General features: G+C 40.6%; 1 protein-coding gene across 14 annotated transcripts in view; it reads left to right on the top strand.

Moving 5' to 3' along the window:
* Reps2 (RALBP1 associated Eps domain containing 2) overlaps window positions 1-14,472 on the top strand; it is a 274,896-nt gene that overhangs the window by 155,759 nt on the left and 104,665 nt on the right. For 7 of the 14 annotated variants that reach the window (XM_075956744.1, XM_075956736.1, XM_075956732.1 and 4 more), the window contains 3 exons: window positions 466-519; window positions 5,155-5,200; window positions 8,618-8,754. In XM_075956744.1, coding sequence (XP_075812859.1) covers window positions 466-519; window positions 5,155-5,200; window positions 8,618-8,754 — 237 coding nt within the window. The remainder of the gene's footprint in view (window positions 1-465; window positions 520-5,154; window positions 5,201-8,617; window positions 8,755-14,472) is intronic. The other 7 variants (XM_075956743.1, XM_075956741.1, XM_075956738.1 and 4 more) reach the window with 1 other exon arrangement.

The raw sequence follows: 14,472 nt of genomic DNA, 5'->3' as shown, positions 1-14,472 counted from the left end.
TATTCATTTAGGAGACTCAAGTGGAGCTAGACGTTATCTGCAGTTGATCACACTCCTAACTTGTGAGTCTTTGCCTTGACTGCAAAGCTCTAAAAATATTGAAACTTGAGTTTAAACCCCAAACAGTCTCCTGTTGTTGATTTGGCTGTTAGGAAGGAAAGTGGGAGAAATTTGGGATGCTTTTTGATAATATCCTTCCTAACCACTCGTGGCTGTCTCTCTAGAAACTTGAAAATAGACCTTCCTTCTGTAGGTGGAGAGCCTGTTCCCACGCTCTGTGAGGTTTCTCGTGTTCTAGAAATGCTACAGCAATTTCTAGAGGGTTGTAAGATTTTGTAACTCATGGATAGGGATTATTTGTTTTAATGTCATCTATCTCAGAAATAAAATTTCACAAGGCTTTTGTTTTCTTTTTCTTCTCCTTTCTCTTTCTTCTTCCTTAAACATGAAACAAAATACTACTAGCTTTGAAAAGTACTGTTAACGAACCCTTACCGAAGGACGTGTCTGAGGATACAGGTAGGAGAAAACCATTTTAATGTATTCTCTCTCTAATAATTTCTAAATTAAGAAGCCTCAGCTGTTTGATGACTTGAAGATTGTTGTGTCTGTGATGGTGTGTCTGTCTGTCTCTAGATCTTTGGCTTGTGTTTTCTTACAAGCATTATGTGTCCTGCCCTTTCCCTCTCTTCAGAAGAGGGTGACTTTCAATTTCAGTCAGTTTGAAATTTAGGAGTATACAATCAGGACACCTTAGAATTTCAGTGATTCACATAAACTCCTGTGTTTTCTTTGTAAATTAAAGAACTCATAAGGTGGATTAACCTGAAGCCCAGAGTTGGTATTTTTCATTGCCAAACTGTCAGTCTTAAATATCTTTATAATCCTTCCCTACCAGGAAGGTAGTGCTTAAACATGGAGTAGATTCCAGGGGGGTAAAATGTAGAGGTCGTGCTAGTCATTTTCGTGTAGAAGTAGAAATGTGTCTGAGAAACAGTGTAGAATGTTTGGGCCTGTGTTTTCAGTTCTCTCTTTAAAAACCTATTTATTTACTTAATTTTACATGTAGGTGTGTGTGTGTGTGCATGTGCACGTGTGTGTGCTCCTGGGTGTATGTATGTGTCTTATGTATGTACAGTGCCCATGGAGGTCAATAAGAGGTGTTGAATCCCCTGGAACTGGAATTACAGGTGGTTGTAAGCTTCCGTATGGGTGCTGCAAAAACTAATCCCAAGGCCTCTGCAAGTCCAGTAAGGTCTCTTAATTGCTGAGTCACCTCTTCTGCCCCCTGTAGCTCTCTGAATGGAGCCATCACTGAAGCAAGATAAACCATGTTAAAAATCAAGTGGCTCCAGAAAGCTGAAGCTTATGCTGCTATAAATGTTTCCCAAATACTAGCGTCATTTGAAGTTTAAAAACAAGATTAGGGTGGAGGAAGAGGAAGAAAGAAGAGATAAGGAGAACTGGGCAGGAAAAATCGCCAGTCTCCCTCCCCCACCCCAGGTGATTCTGGTATGTGGCCTATTTGGAAGCCACTACCTCCAAAAAACAAATGCTACAAAATAGGAAATCATGATGGTAAATCAATCACGACTCCAAAATCCGAGGGAATTCTCAAGCCCCATTTTGCCTTTTGAAACATTTGGATCCATTCATCACAGGGGAAATACTCTATTTGTATAGGCCAAACACCTGCGGCCAATTCTTAGCGGCTCTGATTTCAGATGGTAAGGTGGATGTTCTGCAGTTTTTGTAAATTTCATGACACGGTGCTAGTAAAAGCTATTTTAATTTGGAGTGTTAAATTAATGCTTCTCCCATAGGCTTTGAGAATCCTAAATCTTTCTATTTGTTCCAGAGATTTCAGTATGAGATCAAATGTTTTTTGAGACATGAGCCTCAATTCTCATTTTTAACATTCTTTACTAGGACTTGGCACACCAGATAAAACCTAACAGGTGTGCCACAGCACATGAAGTCTATCTAAATTTGCTTCACTCTGCCTGGGAACATGCTGTGTGTGTTTTGATTTATTCTTTCCACTGCTGCCCCCTTCTGGATGTGACTCAATCACTCGTCTCAAACATATTTAACAGCCTATTTCCGGGGAAAACAACACAGTGTTCCCCTGGGAGACAGGAGAGTCACAACGGGGTAATTATATTTCCGAATGGTAGTCAGTGTACTGGAGACAGTTCCTCTAGTTCCGCTGCAGCCTTTTAGAAGGTCAGTCATTAATTAAGTCTGTGTTCTCTTCCCTTTTTCATTTCCCGGAAAGATGATGGAAGATGACATGCCTGGCATGTTCCAGGAAGTTGACATTTTCCGCTCTCTCCAGCTAAATGAGAAGCTGTGATTCATTCATTGGCTTTTGCTTGAGCTTGCAACACAATGTGCCCTTGCTGTTTGTGCAGGTACTCATCTGAGCTATGAGTATCAGTGGGGAGCGGAGGTGGGCTGTCAGGGTGGTGGATGGACGACTTAACTACACTAGTACTGTTGAGGCTTTTGTAGTCTGCAACCTGAGTCGGCTACTAAGCTGCGCTTTGGCTATATCTTTGTAGAGAGAGGGAAAAGCATGTCTGTGCTTTGCTTAGTATGCATGGTGGTGATAATAATGATAACGGTGAAGGTGATATGGTGGGTGATAGACAGGGGTACCAAGTCATCAGGGAATGGAGACTCCTTGTGAAGCATTCATTTCTTACATACTCTTGCCCTTTTAGTTGGTGAGCGGATATGTGTTAGGGAAGTCTAAGAGATTTCATGCCCATGTTCCATTCTAGCCTAATTCAGCCACACACAGTGCACAATAGTAGTTTTCATCTTGCTTCTGTGTCACGGCAAGGTGTTCCTCCTCAGTGTGGTCTCCAGCCTGCTCTGGGCAGCTCCACTGTTAGTGACCCTCATGGGCCTTGTGCAGTGCAGCAGATCCCCCTTTCCTCTCCCCTTTCCTCTCCCCTTTCCTCATCTCCTGCAAGGAACTAAATTCAGAGTTCAGAATATTAGGACCTTTAATTTACACTTTGCAATTCTGCAGGACATTCACTTTTCCTAGGACTCCAGCCTTTTTTTGTCCCTGTGAGAGAGGGACTTGCTTAATAGGTGAGGAAAGGCAAGTTCATCTGTTTAGTAACATGACTAGGAGAAGCACCTGGGGTCTCTGGACCCCCAACCTACTTCCTGGTCCTTTGTCCATTGCTCATCCACACCCCTACTCTGTCTGTCTGCCTATCTTTCATTAGCAGAGCTCACCCTAACTTCCACACCCATCCCTGCACCAGCACAAAGATAAAGACAAATGACAAGGGAATTAACGGTTACTGCGGTCTGCTGGTGTGGGAAACAGTGTTTTAACATGGCTAGGACTTTTGCTAACTGAATATTTCTGGAAAGCAGTGAGGCCTGAAGGAGAAGAACACAGAGGAACAGTGGTGGGCCTGCTCAGAGGCCTGCCTCCAGCACTGCAGTTGGCTTCCTAGCTTTAGGGCAATCTTTTTGACTGAGAGAGAGGGGGGAGGCCCTGTTCTTTGCTGCCTGGAGTTGGTAGGAGGTAAGGAGGTGTTGGTTCTTCTTTGCCCAGGTGTGGGGTCGTGATATGAACAGGAAGAGTCTCAGTCCTTTTGGCATTTCCATACTCTTGTTGATGGGAAGGGGGCTCTTGCAGCATTGCAGTTGGAAGCTGAAACACGCCTTTTCTCACTGCAGCAAGCCAAATGCTTAGGTCAGGAGAAATGGCTCCTTTTATGCAGCTGACCACATGTAAGGAGAGGCTCTTTCTCTTGGGAGTTTGCTTTGTTGTGCCTTGCTGGCATTTATGAGAATTTTCAGCTCCCCTTTCTGCTTTGCTTGTCTAACCCAAGGGTTTTAATGATCATCATCAATCTAGGCTGCTTTCTATCAGAGGAGGCTTTCATCTTTGGAGCAGTGTAAATGAGCAGGGAAACACTTTCTTTTGGATAAATATGTGAAACAAAGAAACAAATTATATTCTCCCCATAAGCAGCACTCTTCCTGTGAATTTTTATGGTGAAAACTTGCAGTGTTTGCAAAACTATAGCAGAGCTCTGAGCTTCTAAAGGCACTTTCCACAAATGAATGGGCCACACAGCAAAGCTCCGAGCTTCTAAGGGCACTTTCCACAAATGAGTGGGCCACAAAAAGAGGACTGATGTTTTTGTAAGTTTCTAATTACGCCTCACAACTTCTGATGGGAAAGTGGGCTCTGTGGGTGATAGTAGTGAGCATATTAGCTTCTGATTTGGGTTTGATGAGGAAAAGAATGGTTGAAACATGTTTGAATGATTCCATTTCATAGTTCTTGTCTGGTTCTGTCACAGAGACAAGGAAACAAGACTATTTTCTCTTTCTTTTTTATGGAGGGAGGTTTTTGAGATATGGTCTTACTCTGTAGCTTAGCCAGGCTATTCTGGAACTTACTGTACAGCCCAGTTTGCTCTCCAAACCATGGTGATCTCTCTGAACTTCCTGAGTGCTAGGATTATAAGCATGAGCAACCACACTGGACAGGGATATTTTCTTAGAGGAAAAGCTTCACACCTTCTTCTAATTTCTTTGTAAGAGCTCAGCTTTCTTGTGACCTTGGTGCTCTGCATGCACACACACACTTTTTTTTTGAGACAGGGTCTCATTAATTAGCTTTGGCTGGCCTAGAATCCAATTCCAGGTATTAGCCATTACATCTAACTCTGGTAATATTATATATTTCAAGAAAATATGGAGCTAGATCTATTTCTTCCTAACCTGGAATACTAGTTTTAAGTCTATTATTAGACTATCAGGAGATACCAAGAAGCTCTCAGGTGGGAATCTATCATTATATAAAAAGATAACCTCTTAAGTGGGTTGTCTTTTTATCTTGGAATGTCTCCATTAATCCATTCAGACTTGAGAATGACCTCTCAATCTCAATGAAAGAAAACATGCTGGATTTCTCTCCTTTTCATTGCGCCTTTAGCTTTAAAAGTAAAATCAGAGAATTATCAAAGTGTAGAAGCCCTTGAGTTTTCCACATGGATACATCAACCTCGGTTTTACTTGTTGCTGTGTTCTGTAATAGCCCAACTGCTACTTCTACCCTGATTAACAGAGAAATGAAAACCCAAGCAACCAACAAATAATCTTTTGTTTCAGCAACTTCTAAGGACTGCAACAGTCTCAAAGCAAGACCAAGATCCAGGTAGTGTTTATTTAATTTCTAAATTAAATTTAATTTAATTAAGATGTCTTTTGTGCCCTGCCCCTGCCTAGAATACAATCCTGGACCCCACACCCAAATCACTGTCTGCTCTGCCTTCAGACTTAAATCTAAAGACATGGGTCATTTCACTCCTTTGTGAATGGCCTGCCTTGATTAATCTAGTGATGCTGGAAAGCCTCTTAGCCATTGTGGGCATCAGTGCTACAAGATGGTGGCTATTGTTATCTGGACCCCTGACAGGAAGTAGTTTGTGTAAAATGACTGAGTTGGGGAAGGATGATAAGTAATAGGGGTATAGCTCTGTTAAGAGGGAAATAGGGCTAAAAGGTAACAACTAAAGTTTCTGTGAATATGAACACCCAAGCAGTAAGAAGTCTGGGACATAAAATCTAGAGAAGGGAAAATGTTTATGACTTCAAGGAGACACCATGCTTCAGGTAAGCATTACTTAGGATCTCTTTGAGCCATTCTTAGTGCCTCTTCTCGGCTTTATGTTTTTAAAATAGTCATGAACAAAAGAGGACAAATCAAGAGAGCAGAGTCATGGCTGTTGTCAGACCTGGAAAAGAGGAGCAGAGGGGACATACAGAGACACAGAGTTAATCCGCCTAAGACAGGAAATGTTGCTGCCACTTTAATGCAGTAGAGCTGCTGTGTAGGATAGACTACCATGTGGGTTTTTTTTTTTTTTGAGTTTTACTTTAACCCTTTGTGACTTTTTTCCTCCTTCAGCTTCAGGTCCTTTATCCCCCTCCCCCAAAGTGGATTTAAACCGCATCACATTTTATGCTCTTGAAATTTAAGTACATGGACTGGAGAGATGGCCTAGTTGTTAAGAGCACTGCCTATTCTGAGTTCAATTCCTGAAAACCACATGGTAGCTCACCACCAACTGTAATGATTTCTGGTGCCCTCTTCTGGCCTGTGGGCACACATGCAGGCTGAACACTATAGATAATAAGTAAACAAATCTTTTGAAAAAAGAAATTTAAGGACATACTGTCTCAATGTAAATCAAAGAGTTGAGGTTCTCTTTTCTTGTTCATATAAGCCACAAATACCTATATTCATATATATTTTTGAGCAATAACTTATTTGAGTAGGAAGAAAACAAGGGTGACCATATTTACTCTCTGTTTTTGTTTTTTTTAAAGGATTGTCAGGTTTTTTTTTAAAAGGACTGGTAGGTTCTTTAGCTTTTTATAATAAGAAAAGCTTTCCATAAATTGCAGAAATGAACTGATATATACCTTACTAGTCACAAATTGAGCTTCATAAATATGGTTTTTGTTGAGTTCTTATTTCCTCAAAATGAGTGAAATTATAAAATCTCAAAGGCACAGGCTCCACTAGTAATGGCCTAGACAAATATTATATATTATTATTTTAGAAGTTGGCCTCCTAGTCCAATTTAGATGATTACATTTTTCTTATTTCTAACTGGCTATTTACTGAGGTGAAGAGTGGCAAACCATATTCTCATTTTTTCCAAATGATAAGGACTTATAGAAAAAAGGAAAAGAGGAAAAATTAACATTCTGATGTTATTTTATCTCTCATTTGTCAATTCCTTGCACATTATGTTTTACTTGACCACAGTCCTGCCACACAGTCTCACTTATCTGGTATTCAGTACCTTTCTATGTAAAAATATAAACACAAAGTTCATATATGGAAAGGAGGTTATGGCAAAGTATGTATATGTGTGTACAAGCACGTGTATACACATGTGCATGTACGCATAGACTATTGCACATAAGTTAATTCTCTTTGGTTCTGTTTGACAATGCTAAGGAAATTTTCCCTTTGTTATTGCCTGTGTTTCTCTCATCTGTCTGGCCAGATACAGAACTAGGACCAACCCAAGAGCATGCTACGTACCACTATTACCATTGTCTTAAACATTGTGTCCTTACAAGACAAACAAAAACTTTAGTCACCACAGAGAAACCTTGGGAAACTTTTTGTTTTTGTAAAATAAAACTCTTGCCTAGCAACAGTTAATTATGAATTGGTCCTTATGGGACCGTTCCCCTGCTGAACTATTGGTTACTGATAAATTCTGGAGGATGAGCTGTCATGGTCTATAGTTGTGTGCCCACTGAAGACTTCACTACATACCAATGGATGGTTCCAAGCCCACAGTCACGCACATAAACCACAGTGGGTCTTATAAACAAAAAAAAAACAAAACAAAAAACAACATCGCAAAAACCTCATAAATGTGGGCAGGAGTCTTGAGCGAAAGCAGGGATAATAGGAAGGGGGAATTAGAGAGTGGGCTATAATAATCTGATGCACTTTATACATATATGAAGTGGTCAAAGAACACACTTAAAGTTAAAAACAAAACTTTGCTTTGTCAAAAAACATTACCCAAACTAAAGGGGTTTAATAGCCATTGATCAACTCTAATTCAGGAATAACTACTATAATAGCTAAATACAGAAACCAGTTTCCTGAAGATAATTTCTTTCTCAGCTGTACCTGTGATTCAGAGGTCATTTTCTGCTTTGACATGACATCAGCTGAGAACTCGAATAGAAGAGATGGACACATCCTCCACGCTTTTCCTAATCATATCAGGAGCCTGGCCTTATCACAAGACCAAAGTATGAAGTTAAATTAGTGCAGAAAAAAGTAGGTTACCAGTAAATATACTAGCTGTTACTTCAGGAAGATTTATTTTCTGTTTCATGAGCACTGAAGCAACATCTCAAAAACTGAAACAGAAACAGATTGGAGTTTGCAACATTATATCTTTTCTTTCATTTTCTTTAAATGCCATTATTATAGTGTCAGAAGTCACCAAGTTAGCTGTGCCTTGTTACACTTTAAAGAAGGTTAAAATTAAGCCTTTGCTTTGAAAATTCCATAAAACACTTATTTCTCAGGGCAAGACTAGCTAACCCCCTGAAGCTGATTGATGTGTTTCTCTTTCCTAAGCGTCATTTGTGGCATAACCCTTGCATTTGAGTCACAGCATGGCTGTCCCCACTCCATATGTGCTTGCCATCACACTGCAAGTAAACCAAAGCTTTGAAATCAGTTAATACCATGAAGCACTTCTCCTATAACACAGAAGTGTGCAAGCTGGAAGGCTTACACACTATTCTTATTAGCAAGTATACCAGAAACAGATTGGAATTTATACTTTTGGAAAGAGTGTAAATTAAGGAATATGGCTTAATAAGGGCAAAAGATCCCAGTCATGGCTGAGTTTGGACAGTTATTGTATGCAGTGATATTTAAAGGACAGCAGGACTTATAGCTGCTTTTCGACAGCTTGTCTGTCCTCTACATTCATTTTGACTTTGGGGTGTTTTCTATTTCAACCCAATTTCAGGGAATAAAGTTCTCCTCTTTCCCCTCTGACCTTCCCTTATTTTGCTACAGATCTTACTCTAGCACCTCCATAGAAGAGACCATGAAAAGGGGTGAGGACCCTCCCACCCCGCCACCACGGCCACAGAAAACCCATTCCAGAGCCTCCTCCTTGGATCTGAATAAAGTCTTCCAGCCCAGTGTGCCAGGTGAAGTGCTGTCCTCCCACCTAAGCCCTTCCCTTTCCTGCTGGAGCCAGTATATGTCTCTGCTGCAAAGGCCTCCGTGTGTCAGGGAAAAGAGCAGACAGATCTGGCAGTTTTCCTGGCCATGCAAATCTTTATGTTGCTGTGATATTCTTGGGCAGGAAAATTCCCAGACAGATACATAGCATATGGGTCTGGAGACTTGCCCACACTGCCGAGGAGGAAGAATGATGAAGTGCTTCTTTACTAAGAGAACAAAATGCTTCAACTCCAGGCAGCTCTCAGTGTGCTTGGCTGCCGTCTTATCCTCTCTATATGGTAATTTGTAAATAAGATGACTGGCATTTTCCTGAGACATTGTGTGGTTCTTCAGGGTAAGAGCTTGTGATAGGCACCTAGTCAGAATTTTCTATGGCAGTATATCCATGTGTTCTTAGGGTTCAATGCAGAAGACTCCAAATCTGACTAATGCTTGGGTGGAGGGTTCTTGTGGGTGGGCTGCTCTTGGGTTTCTGGGATTTTTTTTTGAGGCTACAATTGTACTGGGCCTGAGAGGTGTCAGAGAGGATTGCTCTTTCCCCTACTTCCTGTGAGGTAGGCTAAGTCCTAGGAAAGCCAAGGAGCAAAACATAAGAGACATGCCATCGCTTCTGGTGACAGCATAGATAGCACTGTCTCAGATGTCCTTCGGTGAGCTGCAAGGGTCTTTCCACTGGTGTATGTAAGTGAACCATCAATATGACTTCCTGAAATGTTTTCTCAATCTGTGTGTAGTTTAAACCAAGGCAGACTTGGCTGCCAGCGATGTGTGGATTATTCCCCTTTCTAATAAAACAGAGAGTCTCATTGGCCTTCCCATTAGCATGACCTCAGTGTCCTGGCAGTGCTCAGAATGTTTCACTCATTCTAATAATGTATTCTACTAATAGTAAAGCTATAGATTATGTTTTAATATACTCAAATTTGAAACTCCCTATGAAACTGATTCCCTGCAGTGAGTTCATCAGATAAAAATTCCCCCCTCCATACTTCAATCCAAATTCTGAGATAAATTCATAGTGACTCATCTCTAGGGTAAGAGTAGCCATGGGTGATGATGTTATGAAAATTTCACTTGGTTATAAGATTAGGAACTAGAAGACTCTACTATGGCTGCAAGATGATTAAAATAATCTGGAGAGCTGTTTCAGTATCTTTCCCTTGCAAGAACTGAGAATGGAAATGTATATGTGCCTGAGAGTGAGCTAATCTTTGTGCCTCAGTTTCTTTATCTTTAAAGTAATGCCAATATGTGCCGCCATGGGATTGTAACACTTTGGGTAGTTGAAAACATATGGCAAATGTCACCCTGTCTAGCCCAGGCACCTTAATATACATCCAAGGTTCATATTTTCATGGCTGGGAAGTTTCAGGAGCCGCCCTGATATTATGTTCTTGAGTGATGCGGGGAAAGCTCCACGACTTCTTGATGTTAGTGGAAAGTTCTGTAATTCTTTCTAGAAAGATTTTCAGAAGCCTTCCAGAGTGAGCAGACTCTAGGTTAGTCTATCATAGTATCCATTTGTTAACAAGCCTTCTATTTTTATTTTCTTTTGCTCCGTCTCACTTTGCCCACAGGTAAATAAAATACATTCTCAAGTTCCCATCTCAGAGTTGTTCTAGAGAGATTCTGAATTTAGGCAGCAATCTTTTAACATCTTCATTGAAGACTTGTATTTCTTGATGAAAATATTTTGGTTTGATAAATATCTTGGAGAAAACCCTGTGGTATGTCTAGATAAATCTAATAGTTGTACCAAAAAATAGCTAAGGGGTATTAGAGAGTGGACCCAATGGTTAAGAACACGACTACTGTTCCAGAGGACCTAGATTCAGTTTCCAGCACCTTCATGGATGCTCATAACCAGTTGCAACTCTAGATCCAGGAGATCCAGCATTCTCTTCTGGCCTCCATGGACATTGCATGTGTGTGGTTCACAAACCTACATACAGGCAAAACACACATAGAAAAAATAGCTGAGCAGACATATCTTGCATTCATTGCCTAATTCCACTGTCTTTTCAGAATTGGTTTACACAACTGAATTTTTGTTTTGTTTTGTTTTCATACAGGATCTTACTGTTTAGTTTACACTAGCATCAAAATCACTATGTAGTCCCAGGCTGGTCTTGAACTTGTGGAGGAATCCTCCTACATCAGCCTCTCAAGTGCTGGAGTTACAGGTGTGAGCTAGTATACCAAGCTTACACAAATGGCTTTCAGAAATGAACTTTTGAGAAGCAGTTTAAATTTATCTTATGAAGAATAGAATGTTTCTGTGATCTAAAAATCGGGTGGTGTGATTGTGTCTTTGGTTTATATTGCTGTGGTACAGCATGGTGACCAAGGCAATTTACAGAGGACTTATAATTCCAGAGTAATAAGAAGAGCCCATTACCGTGGTGGTGGAAAAGTGTGGCAGTGGGTAGTCACGGCAACCGGAGCAGCAAACTGAGAGCTGGCAGCTCACTACTTAAACCACAAGCAGGAAACAGAACAAACTGAAATGGCACAAACGCTTAAGCTCTCAAAATCTGCCCTTAATGATACACTTCTTCCAGCAAGGCATACTTCTATGTCTGCCCAAACAGGGCTACCAATTGAGGATTACATATCCAAATGCCTGGGAATATGGGGGACAATTCATTCAAACCACCATCTACTTAATTTTTTCTATGTTAGTTCATTCTTACAGAAAAGTACAAAAGTTTTTCTGAATTATGTATAATTTTATTATGTTCTGTATTCTAGAAAATAGTAAAAAAGTTACAAACCAGAAATGCCTTAAGTAGAGACTAAACCTCCCAGAGGAGTCCACTGAAGGGAACTTGTCTGAGTTTTTTCATTGTTCTTGTCTTTAGACATCCTTTTAGATAAACGGGATCAGACTACATTTGCCGTTCTGTGTCCTGTCCTTTCAAATTAGCCATTTGTCTATTTCATAGTGAAGAACTGTATCGCTCTTTTTAATGCATACATGATATGGATGCACCATAGTTGATGACGTATTGATGGAGAATTTCCCTTCAATAGACACAAATCTCCCTTTCTTCTTCCACAATCTTACCTTGCTCTTAAGTTTCAAACAAGGCAAAAGTTATCAGTGATTCCAAATCCACACTTTTGTTTCCTCATCTGATTATTTTCTTTTGCTAAATCCTAAATGTAGGAGTTTTGAGATCAACGACTATAGATGTTTACTTTTTGTTTGTTTGTTTGTTTTTGAGACGGTGGTTCTCTGTGTTGCCCTGACTGACATGGAACTTGCTCTGTAGAAAAGGCTGGCCTCAGACTCAGAGATCCGCCTGCCTCTGCCTTCTGAGTGCTGGGATTAAGGTGTGCACCACCACCTGGCTAGCTGTAAATGTATGATGCTAGACAGCTGCAGCAAACCTGTTGGCTTACATCATTTCTAGCATTGTCTGAGAGTATTCACTTACACCATCACCATCATGGCTCAGTCTTCATCTTTTTGGAGCTAGGCAAAAACTTTCCTGATTCCTTCTAAGGACAAGCATCCTTTCATACAATTATTGACCATTATTTCTTCCTTCGTGACTCTTCTGCTCACAAGGTTCACCCAGCTTCTGTTGACTAATCACAGATACCGCTTATTGGCATTTTTCCATCTTGTCTGAGAACTTCTATACTTCTCTTATCCAAGGCATGTAAGAATGTCAGTAGCTACAAGCTACTGTGATTTGCTGCTCTGCTACGTCCTTATCACTTCAGTATCTCCTTCTGCTAATTTTGTTCCTTTAGACAAAATCTATCTGGGAGGCTCTGCCTATAAAACCAGGACTGAGGATATGGGAAAGTGAGTAAGATGACTTGAGATGAAACAAGATATTGATGAGTTAAAAAACAAAGCTAAAGCAAAGCCTCTTTTAAAAAGTGGAATCCACAGGGTGGTAGAAAGCAGTGTGTGTTGCCAAGGTGCTGAGAGATAGTAACTTAAAATGAAATGACAATGTGGAAAAGAAATTAGATGAAAGGGAGAGAGAGAAGGCATAGCAGCAAAGAGCACTGGCTGCTCTGTTCAGGACCCAGCACCCACATGGTTGCTCATGTGACTCCAATTCTAGAGGATCTAACATCCTCTTTGGACTTCCATGGGCACTAGGCATGCATTTGGTGCACATATGTACATGCAGGCACAATACACATATACATAAAATCATGTAAATAAATCTAAAATAAAATGAAGAAGACAGGAGTAGTGGTATACTACTTTAATACTAATTCTTGAGAGGCAGAAGCAGGTGTTTCTCCATGAGTTCAAGATCATAGTGGTCTACAAAGCCAATTCAAGCTCATCCAGGGCTACAGTGAGACTATTTCTCAAACAACCACCACCAAGAAAAAAAAAGAAGGAAAGCAGAAAGAAATTGGATGGAAAGAAGCAAGAGTGCAAGAGGAAATGAAGAGGAAATTGAGAAAATTAGATAAGAGTAATGTTAATATCCACCAAGAAGCAACAGTCTGCAGGCATGGTGTCACACACCTTCAATCCCAGCACTAAGCCATTTTGGAGGCAGAGTCAGGTGGATCTCTCGGAGTTTGAGATCAGCCTGGTATACAGAGCGAGTTCCAGGACAGCCGGGGCTCTGTTTCGCAGAGAAACACTATCTCAAAACTCCCATTCCCCCCAAAAGAAGCAGCAATCAATAAAAATGAACAAGGGCAAGTTTGGAAAGTCAGGAGTTGCATTTTGCAACTTTGAGAGTTGCAAAGAAAGTGAGGATGTATAATTTATAGGATCCCAGGGCTCTAGGAACAAACATCAAACCAAGTGTGGACTTTCTTTGGAGAAGATGATATAACCTGATCGTATAATTTCTTAGAACTAATCCTGGTCTTGAAGCCATCTTCTCACCAGACTTCCACAGCTGCCATGTTTGAGAGATGACAGAAATGTGCAAGAGTGGGCCCATAGGCATGCACACACAAGTACATAAATAAATGTAGTGATTATGCAAGGGAGTCTAAGTCAGCTGTGATGCAGATCTACAAAACCTAGAGATAGTCAACCTGGGGCCTACCGGATGATGCTTTGGCTTTTGACGGTCTATTATTGTAACCATGAAACATCTGTCACTGAAATTCCTGTAAGGAAAATCACATAGGAAGACCGATTCGTTTTATAATTTAACTGGCTTTTCTCATGGCAATGATACATTTTTTTCCCCCATAAAATGTTTTTTTCCCTCCTCTACTGGATGGAACTTCCCCTCCTTCTGTTCTTGACCTCTTCTTCCAAAGCCATGTCTAAGGTTTGCAGCATGAGGTTTTCATGGTGATGGTAAAAAGCTTTAGTTCTGCCTTCACCACAATGGCCCTATCTATTATTGTTATTGAGAATTCACGCAAGAAGCACAGAGATTGTGAGGAGTTATAGTTGTTCCTTTAAAGATTCAGACTAGTAACTTCTACCACTTCCGCTTTGGCCCAGGGCATGGGAACCGCTCCCATGGATATAGTGTTTTCTAATGGTGCCTTTTTACTTTAAAAGAGGAGGGTGGATATTGCTGAACAGTTTTTTCTACCACCACCTATGGCCACATCTATTAAGAGTCACACATTAAAACCATTGTGATGGCTGAACAAAATACTTTCAGCGTGGGTAATGGCTTCTTATGAGTAGCAAATTTCCAACCAGTAATGGTTAGTGTTACAAGCTG

The sequence above is a fragment of the Microtus pennsylvanicus genome, chromosome X (assembly GCF_037038515.1).
Source record: "Microtus pennsylvanicus isolate mMicPen1 chromosome X, mMicPen1.hap1, whole genome shotgun sequence".
In the NCBI taxonomy this organism is placed as follows: domain Eukaryota; kingdom Metazoa; phylum Chordata; class Mammalia; order Rodentia; family Cricetidae; genus Microtus; species Microtus pennsylvanicus.
This window is presented reverse-complemented; position numbering and strand designations above follow the sequence as displayed.